The sequence below is a fragment of the Esox lucius genome, chromosome 21, assembly GCF_011004845.1.
Source record: "Esox lucius isolate fEsoLuc1 chromosome 21, fEsoLuc1.pri, whole genome shotgun sequence".
NCBI classification, from domain to species: Eukaryota; Metazoa; Chordata; class Actinopteri; order Esociformes; family Esocidae; genus Esox; species Esox lucius.
In genome coordinates, this window is record NC_047589.1 from 31,639,195 (window position 1) to 31,659,154 (window position 19,960).

A 19,960-nucleotide genomic window follows, 5' to 3' on the forward strand; every position below is an offset into this window, starting at 1 on the left:
TGCCAACCCACCGAGGCATGGACTCCACAAGACCTCTGAAGGTGTGCTGTGGTATCTGGCACCAAGACATTAGCAGCAGATCCTTCAAGTCTTGTAAGTTGTGAGGTGGAGCCACTATGGATCAGACTTGTTTGTCCAGCACATCCCACAGATGCTCAATCAGATTGAGGTCTGGGGAATTTAGAGGACAGGACAACATCTTGAATTCTTCCTAATTTTCCTCAAATCATTCCCGAACAATGTGAGCAGTGTGGCAGGGCGCATTATCTGCATTGGCCCTTGTCAAAGTCGCTCAAATCTTTACTCCTGCCCATTTCTCCTGCATCCAACATGTTGACTACCAGAACTGATTGTTCACTTACCATCTAATCTACCCCCATCTAATCTACCCAGACCTTGACATGTGCCCTTGTAAGGAGATGATCAACGTTATTCAGTTGACCTGTGAATGGTCATACTGTTTTGGCTCATCAGTGTATATTTAAAAAAAAGAAAAAATCTGATAATTTCACACAGAGAGCTGGGGTGGACGACTCTCTCTTTTACAACAAAAGTTAAGTTAAAAGCAACCAAACTGTTATCTCACCCCAAAATATAGATATAATGTATACGTTTGTAGTAGGAGTGGGTGACTGGGCCTGGAAGAGAATGTCTGGTCACTAGGGACAGAGATCAGACAGTGATGTCACTGCCAGAGTGGTGGCTGGACTGGGGACAGGAAGCAGAACTAAATCCAGAATCCCTAACATTCACATGACTCCTCACTCTTCTTTTCAGAGTAGAACCACCTCCCTCCATTCTTCTGTCTGTGAATCAGGTATTGTGAGGCTGGTCACGGCAGCCAGTGAGGTGTGAGTGCTGAGCGCGGTTAGAGGCAGCGAGCAGTAAGAAGGGTTTCCAGGAAGGAAAACATCTGTGGGTTAAACTAGTCTCATTTAATAGTCTATTCGAAGAAAACACCACTGGAAAAACAACCTCATACTCCATATAGAAATGGCCTGCCCTCCTCTTCTTGTTCAGAGAGACTGAGCCTTGGGAAGCCCACCTAAACTGCCTGAATCCTCTCTTCATCCATCAGAACTCAGGTAGAGACCTGTTTGTCTCTGTGTAGCTGGACACTTAGAGCTGCTATCAGCTGTGCTATTGTGCTGGTGCCAAATCAGTTCACTATCTGAGGGTGTTTCTACTAGAGAGCTAGACTCTCCCTCCAGGACAAAGTTCATCAGAATCCCCACCTCTCCAGGGCAGACTGGGAAACCCACTGGAGCTATCTTTAGGTCTGGCCCAGTAGTACACAGCTCACTGTCTCCAACCAGGCCAATGTAGCCTTTGAACTGGGTAAGGTTGAATAGATGCAAGCTAAACGGTAGACTAGGGCTGAGACAAGCTGAATTATAGGCACGGTCTGAGACAACATTAAAGATAGACATTGTCTGGGATAATATTAATGACAGAAATAATTGGAGACAATATTAATTATAGACCTGGTTGAAGACAATATTAATGACAGACATGATCGGAGACAATATTAATAACAGACCTGTTCGGAGACAATATTAATGACAGACCTGGTTGGAGACAATATTAATGACAGACTTGGCCGGAGACAATAATAATGACAGACCTGGTGTGAGACAATATTAATGACAGACCTGGTCTGAGACAATATTAATGACAGACCTGGTTGGAGACAATATTAATGACAGACCTGGTCTGAGACAATATTAATGACAGACCTAGTTGGAGACAATAATAATGACAGACATGGTTGGAGACAATATTAATGACAGACCTGGTCTGAGACAATATTAATGACAGACCTGGTTGGAGACAATAATAATGACAGACATGGTTGGAGACAATATTAATGACAGACCTGGTCTGAGACAATATTAATGACAGACCTGGTTGGAGACAATAATAATGACAGACATGGTTGGAGACAATATTAATGACAGACATGGTTGGAGACAATAATAATGACAGACATGGTCTGAGACTAGATTAATTTCCAATTCTTTAGGCACAGTTGGACAATCAACAACACCATGCAAAAGATAACTCTACCCTGCAGGGGTCAGAACTCTCCAGCCAACAACAACAAAGAGTTTGACCTGACCACAGCCAATCCCAACACAACTGGAGAATTATCGACAGGACACACAAGGTATAACTGATAATGCTATACAATAGAGAAACAGAAAATAAAATTAGTAACAAATCACGAAATATAATAAATAATCCAGCTAAGATCAGTTGATAAAAAAGTATACAGTACTGTAAGAACATTTTGAGGAGGTGCGGAGAGAGGACGGCGGAAGGACAGAAAGGAAGGAGCGCGAGGAGACAGGAGAGCTACTTCTGGTAGAGCTAACGTCAGTACCACGGCGCAATATAACCAAGCATGACCTAACCACTGGGAAGTGAAAGACCGATACTGACAACAGATGTTCTGTGTGTCGGTGTTTGTGCGTGCGTGCGTGCGTGCGTGGAACTGTTTTCGTGTGGTGTTTAGGTTGCGGTCCTGATGGAACAGATACTTCAGAAACGTGTATCTCTTGATCTGGAACAAGTCCTACGTTCGGATTCATGTCGCCAGTAGAACAATGTTGCATGGCAGAAGAGAAGATAGGCCTCCTCCATGACATATATTATCAGAACTTGTCAAATCCAACCAAATGTAACTTGCATACCTCTGTGAAGAAGGGTCTTAATATATAGTGTACTAAATAAGTTATTACCAACTTGACTCACTAAAATATGACAATATAAAGAATAGGCGAAAAAACATGGATGATTGTAAAAAGCTACAGAAGATTTGACAGAAAGGTAGGTTGATTGTTATGCATGGTCTCTCACCTTGATAGTGGGTGTCTTTATTCTTCTGAAAACACTTGATTAGTGAAGTTACCGAAAAAATCACTGCAGCTTTCAAACCACCATGGTCACGGAGAAAGAACCCAAACCCACAGTTTCATCCGGAAACTGCGATCAGCTAAGGTTCATTTGGCGAACGAATAAACTTGCAAAATAAAAACCTTATATTCCCCCTGCTGAAACCTTGCAATTAACGTCTTCGCTTCTAGGTAGAAAAATAATCCAATGGTGATCGACCAATGGCCATGAAATGCTGCAAAAAACCCCAGCTGTCTCGAAAAATAAAGTTTGTGTCGTTCCCCGCTTCGCTTGTCTTATCTTCCCACAACAGAGCTGCAAGTCTCCCCCTCTGATGTCAGCAAGAACGTGAGGTTCAGGAAGCGATGACGCTGATGGTCCACCGCTTTCATGGCCGTAGCAACGAACTGTAGTATCTGCCGCACTCTGGTGGCTGGATTTGGCCGGCGACTGAGTATGCTAGACTCATAGGACACACTTTATATGAAATCCAAGTTAGAAATTAATTTGATAACTTTCGATTATTTCTTCGAAATGCTTTACATAAATATACATATCAACCCACGCGTTTCATGTATATGTTTCGAGCAATTCAGTCCGTGCCAAAAATAATAGTCCAACGCGGTACCAGACCAATACGATTTGTCCCTCACTATTTTCCGTAGCTTGTCATAACAAGACATTATGCTAAAGTCCAGTGTTGTAAAATAGATCGAATCTGTACATTGAAAGGGCTTGGTTGTGCTTGTGTTCCTGTAGAGCATCACATATCGCCTTGGTAAATACATCCATTATGAATAGAGTAAAGGTGGTGTTTGGCCATTTATCGCCACCGAACACATTTAAATCACACAGTGGTCCGGTGATCTCTGGGGAACAATGTAAAGCTTTGTCCACGGGTCCAGATGATATCGTGGTGGTCCACGGAGTGAGGACTGCAATTGGCAAAGCTAAAAGAGGATCGTTTAAGGTATTTGATTTTATATTCTTAATGGTTTTTATTATTTCTTATTTCTGTAACAGTTCCTCTGTCAAATGGATATTTATGTAAAGCACTTTGAATGACCATTGTGTATGAAATGTGCTATATAAATAAAATTGCCTTGCCTTGCCTTGCCTTGCCTTGCCTTGCCTAAGGTGAGTGCTGCAATTTCTTAATTATTTTTAGTAGCCCGGTTCTCTACTTTGAGATCATAGTCCAATCCAAAAGATAGCCGTTTTTGAAAACTCCAGTAAAATATATTTTGAACGCAGTGCACCTGATGAAACACTGAGTCCAAAGTACCTTGTCCTGAACTGGCACAGTGGGACTGCGATTACCCACAGCGTTCTGACTGCACAATTCTTCTTGTAACTAAATGTCCTTTCTGTCTCCTTGTTGTTGTCCTTATCTCAGGACACGACTCCGGATGAGCTGTTGAGCTCTGTGATGACGGCGGTCCTGGCAGATGTGGGTCTGTCACCTGAGAGGTTGGGGGACATATGTGTGGGTGAGTTAGACTGGGAGGGGGTGATTAGTCTGTGGGTAGGCAACCCATTCCCCACATAAAATACTAGTCATCAGTATTAAACCCTTAATGCCTAATGTACAGCATTGATGTAAGTAGTTTAGATAGAGTCCAGTGATTTTGTTGACCTTATTTTATGTCATGTTTAAGGTCAATGTGCACCCTACCAGCTTGTAGTTTAACGGTCTTCCTGCCTTCTGCAGGGAATGTGCTTCAGCCTGGAGCAGGGGCCCTAATGGCCAGAGTGGCTCTTTTCCTCAGGTGAGACTTCCAGACTGTTCTACAAAGTTCACAGGTAAGTATTGTTTCTTTGTGATTTTAACCAGGAGCTTTGGTGTCTTTCCTAGTGGGTTCCCCGAGACCGTGCCAGTCTACGTGGTCAACAGGATGTGCTCCTCCGGGCTGCAGGCTCTGTTTAACGTTGCAGGTAATAATGTAACATGACAGTGTGTTTGCAGGCCTTTTACTGTGGGAAACTGCGGCTGACCGGATGCAGTTTGTTAAGCCATGTTAATGTGAGTTGTGTCTTCAATGTCTGCCAACAGGAGCCATACAGATGGGCTGTTATGACATGGGTCTGGCCTGTGGGTTAGTACAGTCTCCTGGTCTAACCTGCACACAATGATTGATTAGTCTCTTATTATTAACATTCAGCATGGCAATTCTGACCGTCCACTCTGTTCAATCCAGAGTGGAAAGCATGTCTCTGCGTAACCCGGGGGAACCTGGCGATGTCAGCTCCAGACTCATGGACAATGACAAGGCTAGGGACTGCATCATCCCCATGGGGTGAGACAGACACTCCAAACCCTAAAACTACCCATCCATTTCCACTAGGAACTGTGTCTGATAAGGACTGGCTGTTGACAGTGCGCTGGGCATTTTTAGATGATGCATTGGCATTTTGAAACAGTGCATCTCTGGGACTGCAGCAGTGAAGAGATGTGGTGTTTCTGTGCTGATGATAACTGAAAACGGTGTGTTCTTTTGGCAGCATTACCTCAGAGAACGTGGCGGAGCGTTTTGGGATCTCCAGAGAAAAGCAGGACAAGTTTGCTTTCAGCTCCCAGCAGAAGTAAGAGTTGTTGTTTTCATGTGATGCTGTAGCCACATGGGGGCTAGTGTGCTGTGTGATGCTGTAGCCACATGGGGGCTAGTATGCTGTGTGATGCTGTAGCCACATGGGGGCTAGTGTGCTGTATTGGAAATAGGGTGTGATTTGGGAACCCTATTATTCTAGTCAGCCTAAAAGCTCCATCGTTGCCCAGGGCCATCCAGGCTCAGAAGCGGGGTGTCTTCGACCAGGAGATCTGCCCCGTAACCACCAGGTTTGTGGACAAGGACGGCTTGGAGCATACAGTTACCGTAACCAAGGACGATGGGATCCGACCTGGTACCACACTGGCGGGGCTGACCAAACTCAGAGCGGCCTTCAAACCTGACGGCAGCACCACAGCAGGTGTGAAAACACACACACACACATGCTCTTGCTCATGGGCCTGCCCCAGCTCATGATCTTTCCCCGGTCCAGGTAACTCCAGCCAGGTGAGTGATGGAGCTGCGGCAGTGCTGTTGGGACGGAGGTCGGCGGTGGAGGCCCTGTCCCTGCCCATCCTGGGAGTGCTGAGGGCCAGCGCGGTGGTGGGGGTACCCCCAGATGTCATGGGGATCGGGCCAGCCTACGCCATCCCCGTCGCTCTGAAACAGGCTGGTGAGGGCAACACGCTGGGTCCTTGGAGCCTCTCGGAGGGGGGGTGCTGATGTAGGATCAGGTGTCAATCAATTTCATAGGCAGAACTGATCCTACTTCTGCACTCCAAATCGCAGAATCTTAAAATCATTTTCTCTGCAGGTCTATCTGTGGCTGATATTGATGTGTTTGAGATCAATGAGGCGTTTGCCAGCCAGGCTGTTTACTGTGTGGAGAAGCTGGGCATCCCCCTGGAGAAGGTGAACCCCAATGGGGGGGCCATCGCTCTAGGTCACCCTCTGGGCTGCACTGGGGCTCGCCAGGTTGTCACACTGCTCAACGAACTTAAACGCCGTGGACGCAGGTGAGCATATGGATTCTTTGTTTCCAGTATATTCAAAATAAAATCATGTGCAGGAAAAAGTAAAAGCAGACAGTCAAAGCAGTGTGAAAAGACCCTGTCAAAGCAGTGTGAAAAGACCCTGTCAAAGCAGTGTGAAAAGACCCTGTCAAAGCAGGGTGAAAGGTCACGGTCAAAGCAGTGTGAAAAGACCCTGTCAAAGCAGGGTGAAAGGTCACGGTCAAAGCAGTGTAAAAAGACCCTGTCATCGCAGGGTGAAAGGTCACAGTCAAAGCAGTGTAAAAAGACCCTGTTATTGCAGGGTGAAAAGACATAGTCCAAGCAGTGTAAAAACACCAAGTGAAAGAAGTGTGAGAATACCTAGTCAAAGCAGTTTGAAAAGACCTAGTGAAAGCAGTGTACAAAGACAGTCAAAGCAGTGTAAAAAGACAGTCAAAGCAGTGTAAAAATACATAGTCAAAGCAGTGTAAAAAGACATAGTCAAAGCAGTGTAAAATGACAGTCAAAGCAGTGTAAAAAGACAGCCAAAGCAGTGTAAAAAGGCCAGCTCAGACTACATCCCAATGGACCCCAGGCTTAACACTGTGTTTTCCGCAGGTCTTTTGGCGTGGTGTCCATGTGCATCGGCACAGGCATGGGAGCTGCAGCCGTCTTTGAGTATCCTGGAGTGTAGAGGCGTCAGGCCCTGTCTTGGATGCCTTTCACCTAAGACGCAGCTTAACCCGACCCTCCTGAGCTCTGTCAGTCTGCACTCAGAGTTAGTTTGCAAAATAAGAAATGGCCAGAATATTATCTCAAGGCTTATGATCAATCAGGTAGTGTTTCTACAAGTGATTATGATAGGCCCCTGTCCTTGGTTCAGAAAGACGACTCCCAATGTCAAAATACCACAGAACATATACCACAATGTCACTATACAGAAGGTCCATCAGGTTTGCCAGCAAACCTTTCCCTCTTCAGCACTTTGACAAATGGAAACAAGCCATTACATATTTCCAGGCATAATATCATGGTTGTCCTATTGATCAACAGATAATGTTGAGGCGTTCCCGATAACTGATCATGTTGAGATCATTTTTGTTTCCTTCACTATAGAGCCCTAACACTTTTCAGTGATGTCTGTTTCTTCACTGAGCTCATGTAATCAGATGCTGTATGAATGAACTGATAAATTCCACAGATTACTGTATTAACTCCTCGACAAAGTCTGATGGATATCTTTAAGTGCCTTGCATTTCAGGAAACCCCGGTTGTTGCACAATTCATACATTAATTTGTAAATATGTGATTTTTCTATGAAATATTAAACCTTGGTGTGAAATGGTTCAACTGTATTTACATGGGTTGCAGTCGTTTTCAGCATTAAAGAACCAGCAGGTATCTACTTGCTATCTAACTAATGTTACAGTGTTTTGTCATTTATTTTTAATCTGTTGAATATGAGCGTAGTGCAGGACTATTCACACCTGGTCCTGGAGAACTGAATCACTTTTACCCAGGGGCTACTTTTACCCAGGGGCTACAAATCCCCTAGTGTCCCTGTTCTGAGATAGTCCCAAATCTTGTAATATAGTCATCTATACACATCCTGTATTGTTGTCTTTACATGCATACCGTTCTATGTTGATTAACACGGGGACAGTATAATGATCAATAAAACCAATTAAAAACTTGTTGAAGGTTGTATTTTTCATTTCCATAAATCATCAATAATCCATAAGCATCCTCTAAACTTAAGTGAAAACATTTATGAATAAAATCTGATACCAGTCTGAAAGCAGAGTGCACTGAACCATTGTTTAGGTGTTCCCTGGCTGATGTCCTGAGGGGGTCCAGTACTGTCCCCCTAGGTGTCGGGCAGCTGAGACACAAATCTCTCATCAAAGGATCCACTTCCCTGGATGTGTAGCAATAAGGGGTGCTCCCCCAGGACCCCCTGAAATGTGACCCTGGCTCGGAACGCCCCCTCGTAGCTACAGGGGACACAACACATCAGTGTAGAAGCAGTACTGATTGAGCTTCCTGGTAAAAACCATATTTACAGTAAATAAACCTTTATCTGCTCTGTAATAAACAGGTAATAGTGGGACGGGTTACCTGGCTGTGAACCTGATCTGAATGGACTCTCTGCAGGAGGGCACGGAACACTCCAGGGGCTTTAGGACTCCACAGTCAGGAGATACTGTGAACGTGCCCGATGCCTCCTCACCGTCCGAGCCTACAAGCACACAGTTCATTAACTCCAGGGACACAGAAACAGCAGATACTGGTGTCACTTAATATCACACACTGCTCTGTTCACCTTTTATTTGGCTGTTTGGATCATTCATTCAACAAACTGTCACTTGAACATTGAGGTGATGAAGATTAATGACTGAACCATACAGCAGTATTTTCTGAAAATCCTGTCTATTTCCAATATGAATATAATCTCTTGCAAATCTGTAGGAGACTGTCTCTACCCTCCTAAGTAGTGCATAGATAGTGATATCCTTCATGGTTACCAATGAAAGCTCTAATAACTACAGTGCCATGATAACCTATGGAAGCTCTAATATCAACAGTAGGATACCATGTTTACCTACAAGAGCTCTAATATCTGCAGTATCATGTTTACAAATGGAAGCTCTAATATCTACAGTACCATAGGTACCTATGAAAGCTCTAATGTATACAGTGCCATCAGTACCTATTAGAGCTCTCCAGTAGCTAGCAGAGCCTCCTTGGTTGTAGAGGTGAACCTCTCTGACACGGGTCTGACCCACATAGCAGGTGCCAAAGTCCAGACGGTCACAGGACAGATGCAGGGTGGGAATGGCCAGATGGGCACCCAGCGGGACGGACTGAGGAGAGGCAGAACAAGGACACACTGACCACTGGTCTGCTGATCTTCACTGTAGTACCATATGAATGTCCTCTAACCTGCAAGCTGTTGTTGCTGTACTCCACTGACACGGTCTGCTGAAACATCAGCTTCCTCTCTCCACTCCCATTGGTCACCAGAGACACACCGGGTGGGAGTAACTCAGCAGGCTGCCTCAGATTGGCCAGCAGGGTGGGAGAGCAGTGGAATGCTACCTTCACCTGTGAGGAGGAGGTCAGTAAAACAGAATAAGAGAGTAGTGTCCTTTCAGTAATGAAAAAAAAATTACAACAGAATGTAGATCAGCATAATCACAGGAAACACTGATGATCATACAGTTCTCCATAATGTCTCATCTAATGAAACAATATACTTTACTGTATCTTGACAACACTGACAACAGGTCAGAGAAAAACGCTCTTGTTGAGGGTGTCTGACCTGCCAGGAGGAGTCACTAGAGGGCAGTGACACAAGGAAAACCCTGCCAGCCTCGTCTCCCACCACCCCAAGCCTGTTGTGTCATAGTATCTGATCTACCATCTGACCTGCATGATGTGGTGTGACTGTAGCACCAATAGCTGGTGGTCAGGCGGCGTCAGGCTGTGGAGAGTGGAGCTGGCTGATCTGCTGGGGCCTTTAGTCTGCGGCTGCAGGACAGAGAAAGGGGGCGTGGTGCTCAATCTGAAGCTCAGAGGCATCGCTGTGTTGTTTTTCAGCTGGAATGTCCGTGTGACGGCAAACTCCTTCTGGGCCATCTGGGAATAAACATCAGCACTAATATGATGATCACAGACACCCAGCACTAATATGATGATCACAGACACCCAGCACTAACATGATGATCACAGACACCCAGCACTAACATGATGATCACAGACACCCAGCACTAACATGATGATCACAGACACCCAGCACTAATATGATGATCACAGACACCCAGCACTAATATGATGATCACAGACACCCAGCACTAACATGATGATCACAGACACCCAGCACTAACATGATGATCACAGACACCCAGCACTAACATGATGATCACAGACACCCAGCACTAACATGATGATCACAGACACCCAGCACTAACATGATGATCACAGACACCCAGCACTAACATGATGATCACAGACACCCAGCACTAACATGATGATCACAGATACTCAGCACTAACATGATGATCACAGACACCCAGCACTAACATGATGATCACAGATACTCAGCACTAACATGATGATCACAGATACTCAGCACTAACATGATGATCACAGACACCCAGCACTAATATGATGATCACAGACACCCAGCACTAACATGATGATCACAGACACCCAGCACTAACATGATGATCACAGATACTCAGCACTAACATGATGATCACAGATACTCAGCACTAACATGATGTTCACAGATACTCAGCACTAACATGATGATCACAGACACCCAGCACTAACATGATGATCACAGACACCCAGCACTAACATGATGATCACAGACACCCAGCACTAACATGATGATCACAGATACTCAGCACTAACATGATGATCACAGATACTCAGCACTAACATGATGTTCACAGATACTCAGTACTAACTTGATGATCATAAATACTCATCACAACATCAAAAAGATCACAGACATCATGACAAACTGTTGATGCTTGACAACTTTTGTCAGTGTCAGACCCACCTTGCTGTGTGGTTCTCCATGTATTAAATCACTGGCCACAGCGTAGAACTCCAGAGTTCCTTCTTCCTCCTCCATCTGAACTGACAGGCTGAGTAAACCAGAGGATTAACACAATCAGACATCCTGTTCTCTCATATAGCCAGTCTATTCACTGTAGCTGTGTGGGTTAGGACAGTAAGCTGTGAAGTAGGAACAGATACCTTCTGGGGTTGTTACAGAAAGCTACAGCTATTTTCTGTCTCCTAACTAACACACCAGGTTTGACATGAGGGGTAGAAATGTGTCTGTCTAAATCCTGAAAAGCTTTAAACAGACAGAAAAGACACTATTGGATCTTACATAGCCAGTCTGACGAAGGCCTGGAGGTCCAGTCTGAGCGGCTCCAGTTCCAGACCCTGAGCCCTGGTCACCTTACCTGGAATGCAGGAGGCCACCTGGACCGACAGAACAGACCTTTACATGACCCAGGTCACCAGAGGACAGAACAGACCTTTACATGACCCAGGTCACCAGAGGACAGAACAGACCTTTACATGACCCAGGTCACCAGAGGACAGAACAGACCTTTACATGACCCAGGTCACCAGAGGACAGAACAGACCTTTACATGACCCAGGTCACCAGAGGACAGAACAGACCTTTACATGACCCATGTCACCAGAGGACAGAACAGACCTTTACATTAACCAGGTCACCAGAGGACAGAACAGACAAAACACTGTCACAAACACAAAGCAGGCTAGCCCATGGAAAACAAAACCACATATGCCGTGTTCTGATAAGTGATGAGTTTGGACTGGCTGTTACCTCGGAGTCAAGGCTCATGAACCCCAGAGCGAAGGCCACACAGATAGAGTTGGAGGTCAGTCCTGAGAGGACCAGAGGAGTGAATGAGATGTGAATGGTGCTACTGCCTCCTGCTGGAACCACCTGGAACACCAACACAGTGGGAGAGGCCTGGTCAACACTCCTGTTTCCTCCCTGTACAGTTCACAGGAGCACTGATAATGGAACGTGCCTCTTTTAGATGTACGTACTGGCTACACTCCGAGAATAAACTAATGACTGATTTATGATGCAGTGTGATTGGTAGATCGGATGTCGGCAGTCGGTGCTATCATTTAGACTTCTCATGTACGTATCTGCTGTGGAGTGATGCAGTATGGGAAGTCTACTGTAAATGCTATCTGCTGTGGAGTGATGCAGTATGGGTAGTCTACTGTAAATGCTATCTGCTGTGGAGTGATGCAGAATGGGTAGTCTACTGTACATAATATCTGCTGTGGAGTGATGCAGTATGGGTAGTCTACTGTACATACTATCTGCTGTGGAGTGATGCAGTATGGGTAGTCTACTGTACATACTATCTGCTGTGGAGTGATGCAGTATGGGTAGTCTACTGTACATACTATCTGCTGTGGAGTGATGCAGTATGGGTAGTTACTGTACATACTATCTGCTGTGGAGTGATGCAGTATGGGAAGTCAGAGGGGTTGCCCTCGTGAGGCCTGACAAAGACAGAAACAAGCTTCCTTTGAGGAGGTGTAGAGTAGAGAGCTCCTTCCTCTTCTTCAGTTACTAGCTGGTCCTCCCCAGAGTCCTAAAGGAGGTGACACAAAACATGCAATAATTTAAGCCTTTTCCTAAAACAGTGTCTTTACAGAAATGTTTTCTGAAAAGGTAAAACAATGTGCTTCATGTCATAGCAGGTAGAAAGATGTTGTCATGTATAACAATTGTTTGTCTGTGGTCCACTCACTGACTTGCTCCAGAGGGAGGAGCTTGTTCCTATTGTGCTGGGGGTGTGGCTCCAGGTAGGGAAGGTCCTGGCATACAGAGTCCCGCCCACCAATTCATTGCCATCTGTGTCCTTCAGGGGGAAAACATCGCCGTAGGAGACCACCATGTCCAGCAGCTTCCTGTCGTGCTGGTCCACGGTGAAGTTCTCCCAGTCCACACGAATATCTGGTGCACAAATTAATAGAGCAATAATTCATTATATCTGAGAAGCCCAAACCAATGGATTTATAGTCTTTAAAACCAGGGTCTTTCACAACATTTACATCCAGGGCATTTATAGCCTTTAAAACCAGGGTCTTTCACAACATTTACATCCAGGGCATTTATAACCTTTAAAACCAGGGTCTTTCACAACATTTACATCCAGGGCATTTATAACCTTTAAAACCAGGGTCTTTCACAACATTTTAAACTAGTGCATTTATAGCCTTTAAAACCAAGGATCTTTACAATCTTTGAAACCAGAAGCATTTATAATCTTTACAAGCAGAGGCCTTTATAATCTTTACAAACAGAGGGCTTTATAATCTGTACAACCACAGGCCTTTATTATATTTACAACCACAGGCCTTTATAATCTTTATAAGCACTGGATCACTCTCAGCCGTTAGAAAACCCTGGGCCACTGGACCAGCTGGTCTGGAAAGCAGACAGATAGCTTACCATAGGGACTGCTGTTGTTCAGACGAAGAGAACGAGAGACGGTGTCTCCTCCAGAGACGTGACAACCAAACCTGAAGAAGCAGAGACCCATGCAGATAGACAGGTAAAGATTGACCAGTACAGATAGACAGGTAATGATTGACCAGTACAGATAGACAGGTGAAGAGAGAAGTAAAGATTAACAGTTTAGTGGGAGTTTTGGGGGAAGTCATCAAACGTAATTGAAGAATTCTTCTCACCGAATGATTGGCCCCTGGTTCTGATTGTCAGGCTGTGGACCAATCATCTGAAAGTAAATAGGACAGCCCCTCACTGTCATCTGCATGGGGATCAGCTTGGGCGTCAGGTCTCCCATCTAGGACAACAAGCAGAAAGTGGACCAAACAGGCTGAGTGAAAGACATGCAAATGTGTTTCAGTTGAATATTGAGAAAGTGGCAAAGACTTTCCAGAGGTTAGAATTACATTTGGAATAGAGAGGAAAAGAAGGTAGCAATGACAGTGAGTCAAGGTAGCAAACACAGCAGGACAACACAGCAGGACAACACAGCAGGACTACACAGCAGGACAACACAGCAGGACAACACAGCAGGACAACACAGCAGGATAACACAGCAGGATAACTCAGTAGGGAAATCTATGTTTCAGCGACAAGCTTTTAAAAGGCAACAATGCTGCCACTTGATAAAAATGTCCCTTTGAGACTCAAGGTTAGGGGTTAAGGTTAGGGAGAGGTGTTAGGGTTAGGGGTTATGGTTAGGGGGAGGTGTTAGGGTTAGGGGTTATGGTTAGGGGGAGGTGTTAGGGTTAGGGGTTAAGGTTAGGGGGAGGTGTAAGGGTTAGGGGTTAAGGTTAGGGGGAGGTGGTTTGGGTTAGGGAGTTAGGCTTAGAAGTAGTGTACCTTACAGATGAGTTGGTCTCTGTAATCTCCCCACATGTTGGTGAAAGCTGTGATGTCAACAGTCTGAGTCTCAAATGCTCCCAGAATTCCACAGTCAGGCTGGATAAAGAATACCGCGCCCCTCCCATCAGCCAACAGACTGTTCACAAACCCTGTCAATATATACAGGACCAGGTAGTCACGTCAGACCATGTCATTCATAGAACCTGCATTCAAGGGGTGAACCATGACTCTGTGTTAAGTGGTGTAATATGAGTGGGGTGAACCATGCCTCTGTGTTAAGTGGTGTAATATGAGTGGGGTGAACCATGACTCTGTGTTAAGTGGTGTAATATGAGTGGGGTGAACCATGACTCTGTGTTAAGTGGTGTAATATGAGTGGGGTGAACCATGCCTCTGTGTTAAGTGGTGTAATATGAGTGGGGTGAACCATGACTCTGTGTTAAGTGGTGTAATATGAGTGGGGTGAACCATGCCTCTGTGTGATGTAATATGAGTCTGTACCTTCTTGTGCTCTGTCCTCTATTGTCTTAGCTTGAGCATAATGTAGTGGTTTCCTCATATACACACCCCTGAAACACACAGTGGAAACACATGACAGGTCCATACAGAAGACAGTAGAATCAACACTGTCCCAAAGCATTCAACAGAAGCAAGGATAAAGAATACTAAACTACCTGTGCTGTGATTGGCCAGCTGGTAGTGAGGAGGCTTGTCCAGTAAAGTACTCCGCCTCCAGGGTAAAGGGGGCGCAGATAGCCGTATGATTGGTTATGACTAGCTGTTTGGTGACTGGTCGTTTCAACAGGACGTCGTCTCCAAAATTCAGAACCAATGAGGCGTCAGGGCCCTGTTCATCTGACACTGGGCTAGATAGAAGGGACTTCATCATCTAACGTACAGTTGTGTTATTTTGCAGATGCTTTTATTCAAAGGTTCTTAGCTATTTGCATCCAGCGATGCACATCCCCTTCATTATCAACATCTCTTGCCGACAACTGCTGATTGATTGACATTAAAAATGTCTTACTAGTTATGAGGTAAGAGTTCTAACTAGTCATGAGGTAAAGAGTTGTAACTAGACACCAGGTAAAGAAGTTTAGTAACTAGGTAAAAATGTCTAACTTGTTACTAGGTAAAGAGTTGTAACCTGTTACTAGGTAAAGAGTTGTAACCTGTTACTATGTAAGCAGGTCTAACCTGTTATGAGGTAAGGAGGTCTAACCTGTTATGAGGTAAGGAGGTCTAACCCGTTATGAGGTAAGGAGATCTAACCCGTTATGAGGTAAGGAGGTCTAACCTGTTATGAGGTAAGGAGGTCTAACCTGGTATGAGGTAAGGAGCTCTAACCTGTTATGAGGTAAGGAGGTCTAACCTGTTACTATGTAAGGAGGTCTAACCTGTTATGAGGTAAGGAGCTCTAACCTGTTATGAGGTAAGGAGGTCTAACCTGTTACTATGTAAGGAGGTCTAACCTGTTATGAGGTAAGGAGGTCTAACCTGTTATGAGGTAAGGAGGTCTAACCTGTTATGAGGTAAGGAGGTCTAACCTGTTATGAGGTAAGGAGGTCTAACCTGTTATGAGGTAAGGAGGTCTAACCTGTTATGAGGTAAGGAGGTCTAACCTGTTATGAGGTAAGGAGGTCTAACCTGTTATGAGGTAAGGAGGTCTAACCTGTTATGAGGTAAGGAGGTCTAACCTGTTATGAGGTAAGGAGGTCTAACCTGTTATGAGGTAAGGAGATCTAACCTGTTATGAGGTAAGGAGGTCTAACCTGTTACGAGGTAAGGAGGTCTAACCTGTTATGAGGTAAGGAGCTCTAACCTGTTATGAGGTAAGGAGGTCTAACCTGTTATGAGGTAAGGAGGTCTAACCTGTTATGAGGTAAGGAGCTCTAACCTGTTATGAGGTAAGGAGGTCTAACCTGTTACGAGGTAAGGAGGTCTAACCTGTTACGAGGTAAGGAGGTCTAACCTGTTACGAGGTAAGGAGGTCTAACCTGTTACGAGGTAAGGAGGTCTAACCTGTTACGAGGTAAGGAGGTCTAACCTGTTACGAGGTAAGGAGGTCTAACCTGTTATGAGGTAAGGAGGTCTAACCTGTAACGAGGTAAGGAGGTCTAACCTGTTATGAGGTAAGGAGGTCTAACCTGGTATGAGGTAAGGAGGTCTAACCTGGTATGAGGTAAGGAGGTCTAACCTGGTATGAGGTAAGGAGGTCTAACCTGTTATGAGGTAAGGAGGTCTAACCTGTTATGAGGTAAGGAGGTCTAACCTGGTATGAGGTAAGGAGGTCTAACCTGGTATGAGGTAAGGAGGTCTAACCTGTTATGAGGTAAGGAGGTCTAACCTGGTATGAGGTAAGGAGTAGGAGACATTCAGTCCCTGGGCTTTAGAGCGGAATTCTAGAACCAGGGGTTTCTTCATCCCTGTCACCTCACACAGCGCTGCTACTCCTTTCAACTTGATCTACAAGACCAGGACAAAAACATCAGAGAGATAACAGAGAAAGACAGAGAGAAAGAATGAGGTGTAGCTAAAGGTGGATACTAACATCAGTATTTAATATAGATACTAACATCAGTGTTTAATATAGATATTAACATCAGTGTTTAATATAGATATTAACATCAGTGTTTAATATAGATACTAACATCAGTGTTTAATATAGATACTAACATCAGTGTTTAATATAGATATTAACATCAGTGTTTAATATAGATATTAACATCAGTGTTTAATATAGATACTAACATCAGTGTTTAATATAGATACTAACATCAGTGTTTAATATAGATATTAACATCAGTGTTTAATATAGATATTAACATCAGTGTTTAATATAGATACTAACATCAGTGTTTAATATAGATACTAACATCAGTGTTTAATATAGATACTAACATCAGTGTTTAATATAGATACTAACATCAGTGTTTAATATAGATATTAACATCAGTGTTTAATATAGATATTAACATCAGTGTTTAATATAGATACTAACATCAGTGTTTAATATAGATACTAACATCAGTGTTTAATATAGATATTAACATCAGTGTTTAATATAGATATTAACATCAGTGTTTAATATAGATACTAACATCAGTGTTTAATATAGATACTAACATCAGTGTTTAATATAGATATTAACATCAGTGTTTAATATAGATATTAACATCAGTGTTTAATATAGATACTAACATCAGTGTTTAATATAGATACTAACATCAGTGTTTAATATAGATATTAACATCAGTGTTTAATATAGATATTAACATCAGTGTTTAATATAGATACTAACATCAGTGTTTAATATAGATATTAACATCAGTGTTTAATATAGATATTAACATCAGTGTTTAATATAGATATTAACATCAGTGTTTAATATAGATATTAACATCAGTGTTTAATATAGATATTAACATCAGTGTTTAATATAGATACTAACATCAGTGTTTAATATAGATATTAACATCAGTGTTTAATATAGATATTAACATCAGTGTTTAATATAGATACTAACATCAGTGTTTAATATAGATATTAACATCAGTGTTTAATATAGATATTAACATCAGTGTTTAATATAGATATTAACATCAGTGTTTAATATAGATACTAACATCAGTGTTTAATATAGATATTAACATCAGTGTTTAATATAGATATTAACATCAGTGTTTAATATAGATATTAACATCAGTGTTTAATATAGATATTAACATCAGTGTTTAATATAGATATTAACATCAGTGTTTAATATAGATATTAACATCAGTGTTTAATGTAGATATTAACATCAGTATTTAACATAGATATTAACATCAGTATTTAATGTAGATACTAACATCAGTGTGAGACGTGAAGGCCACAGTGACGTCCATCTTTGTGTGGGCTCCCAGAGTTCCAGAGGTGGGAGTGAATCTTGCAGAACATAGAGATGCTTGTTCGCCCTGGAGCTTAGAGGAATGGCAGAATGAAGAGGACATCAGATGTCAGCCTGCTTTCAGACATGGGAGGTTTGCTCTCATTATCTCCCACAGTTACCTATTTTGGTCCAGATGCAAGGCTGTATTTTGTCAAACTTTGAGGTAGTTAACAGGGGTTTTCAAAGACAAGCTGAATCAGGAACAGCTGTAGATCATGGACAGTAAATGTGTTTGCATGGGCATTTCACCTCTTAATAGTCAACATATGTTGACCTTCTTCAACATAGGTTGGATGCTATGTAACACCTTCTTCGACATAGTTTGAATGATATGTAACACCTTCTTCAACATAGGTTGGATGCTATGTAAGACCTTCTTCAACATAGTTTGGATGATATGTAACACCTTCTTCAACATAGTTTGGATGATATGTAACATCTTTTTCAACATAGGTTGGATGATATGTAACACATAATACTGCCACAAATTCTATGGTCTTCACCTACTTTGGTCCAGGTGTATTGAGCAGGTAACAGGCTCTGGTTGAACAGGGTGACGGTAGCCAGGGATGGAACTCCCACATAGAGATCTGGAAACACCAGCTCACAACTCAACAGACACACTTGAGGAGACAGGATGTCTGCTTCCACTGACAAATGACTGCAAAGAGACAGACACACAGACAGACAGACACACAGTCAGAAAGACACACAGTCAGAAACCCAGGCAGATGGACAGACAGACAAAGACAGACACAGACAACAGTTACAGATGGATGGGTGACTGACAGCTGTCAAGGTCATTGAAAGTAACAAAGATTAGATAGAGATACTCCAAGCTCATACCTTCTTCATGTATGTATTTAATTAGCAGCTAATGTTGTCCTCGTTCTAGACAGCAGCTACTCTTCCTCTGTATAGCTGAACCAACAGCAGCTACTCTTCCTCTGTATAGCTGAACCAACAGCAACTACTCTTCCTCTATATAGCTGAACCAACAGCAGCTACTCTTCCTCTGTATAGCTGAACCAACAGCAGCTGCTCTTCCTCTATATAGCTGAACCAACAGCAACTACTCTTCCTCTATATAGCTGAACCAACAGCAGCTGCTCTTCCTCTATATAGCTGAACCAACAGCAACTACTCTTCCTCTATATAGCTGAACCAACAGCAGCTACTCTTCCTCTGTATAGCTGAACCAACAGCAGCTACTCTTCCTCTGTATAGCTGAACCAACAGCAACTACTCTTCCTCTATTTAGCTGAACCAACAGCAGCTGCTCTTCCTCTGTATAGCTGAACCAACAGCAGCTACTCTTCCTCTATATAGCTGAACCAACAGCAGCTGCTCTTCCTCTGTATAGCTGAACCAACAGCAGCTACTCTTCCTCTATATAGCTGAACCAACAGCAGCTGCTCTTCCTCTATATAGCTGAACCAACAGCAGCTACTCTTCCTCTATATAGCTGAACCAACAGCAGCTACTCTTCCTCTATATAGCTGAACCAACAGCAGCTGCTCTTCCTCTGTATAGCTGAACCAACAGCAGCTACTCTTCCTCTATATAGCTGAACCAACAGCAGCTACTCTTCCTCTATATAGCTGAACCAACAGCAGCTGCTCTTCCTCTATGTAGGCTGTAGAGGCTAGAAGAGAGTCTC

At 43.4% G+C, this 19,960-nt stretch overlaps 3 protein-coding genes across 5 annotated transcripts in view; 1 reads left to right on the forward strand and 2 right to left on the reverse strand.

Annotated features, from left to right (window-relative positions):
• Positions 1-3,452, reverse strand: part of map3k22 (mitogen-activated protein kinase kinase kinase 22) — a 54,849-nt gene extending 51,397 nt beyond the window's left edge. For 2 of the 3 annotated variants that reach the window (XM_029116208.2, XM_029116206.2), the window contains exon 1: positions 2,860-3,452. The gene's annotated coding sequence lies outside the window, so the exon portion shown is untranslated. Of the gene's footprint in view, positions 1-2,278; positions 2,518-2,859 lie in introns of those variants that run through there. The other variant, XM_029116207.2, reaches the window with a different exon arrangement.
• Positions 3,453-3,569: 117 nt separating this feature from the next.
• acaa1 (acetyl-CoA acyltransferase 1) lies at positions 3,570-7,855 on the forward strand. Its single transcript, XM_034289297.1, has 11 exons — positions 3,570-3,865; positions 4,292-4,385; positions 4,607-4,664; positions 4,751-4,830; positions 4,949-4,991; positions 5,094-5,192; positions 5,398-5,478; positions 5,672-5,862; positions 5,935-6,114; positions 6,256-6,457; positions 7,052-7,855. The coding sequence occupies exons 1-11, from the start codon at positions 3,689-3,691 to the stop codon at positions 7,125-7,127; spliced, it is 1,281 nt and encodes a 426-aa protein (XP_034145188.1). The 5' UTR covers positions 3,570-3,688; the 3' UTR covers positions 7,128-7,855.
• Positions 7,856-8,131: 276 nt separating this feature from the next.
• The window catches only part of dlec1 (DLEC1 cilia and flagella associated protein), a 39,760-nt gene continuing 27,931 nt past the window's right edge, over positions 8,132-19,960 (reverse strand). Inside the window, exons 21-38 of the mRNA XM_034289296.1 lie at positions 18,808-18,961; positions 18,221-18,331; positions 16,717-16,835; positions 15,044-15,235; positions 14,871-14,938; positions 14,367-14,518; positions 13,706-13,821; positions 13,467-13,537; positions 12,763-12,968; positions 12,457-12,603; positions 11,811-11,933; positions 11,343-11,437; positions 11,004-11,091; positions 9,863-10,072; positions 9,377-9,538; positions 9,144-9,297; positions 8,552-8,672; positions 8,132-8,427 (exon numbers count right to left, since the gene is read on the reverse strand). Of these exons, the coding sequence (XP_034145187.1) occupies positions 8,301-8,427; positions 8,552-8,672; positions 9,144-9,297; positions 9,377-9,538; positions 9,863-10,072; positions 11,004-11,091; positions 11,343-11,437; positions 11,811-11,933; positions 12,457-12,603; positions 12,763-12,968; positions 13,467-13,537; positions 13,706-13,821; positions 14,367-14,518; positions 14,871-14,938; positions 15,044-15,235; positions 16,717-16,835; positions 18,221-18,331; positions 18,808-18,961 (2,416 nt within the window). The 3' untranslated portion in view covers positions 8,132-8,300. The remainder of the gene's footprint in view (positions 8,428-8,551; positions 8,673-9,143; positions 9,298-9,376; positions 9,539-9,862; positions 10,073-11,003; positions 11,092-11,342; positions 11,438-11,810; positions 11,934-12,456; positions 12,604-12,762; positions 12,969-13,466; positions 13,538-13,705; positions 13,822-14,366; positions 14,519-14,870; positions 14,939-15,043; positions 15,236-16,716; positions 16,836-18,220; positions 18,332-18,807; positions 18,962-19,960) is intronic.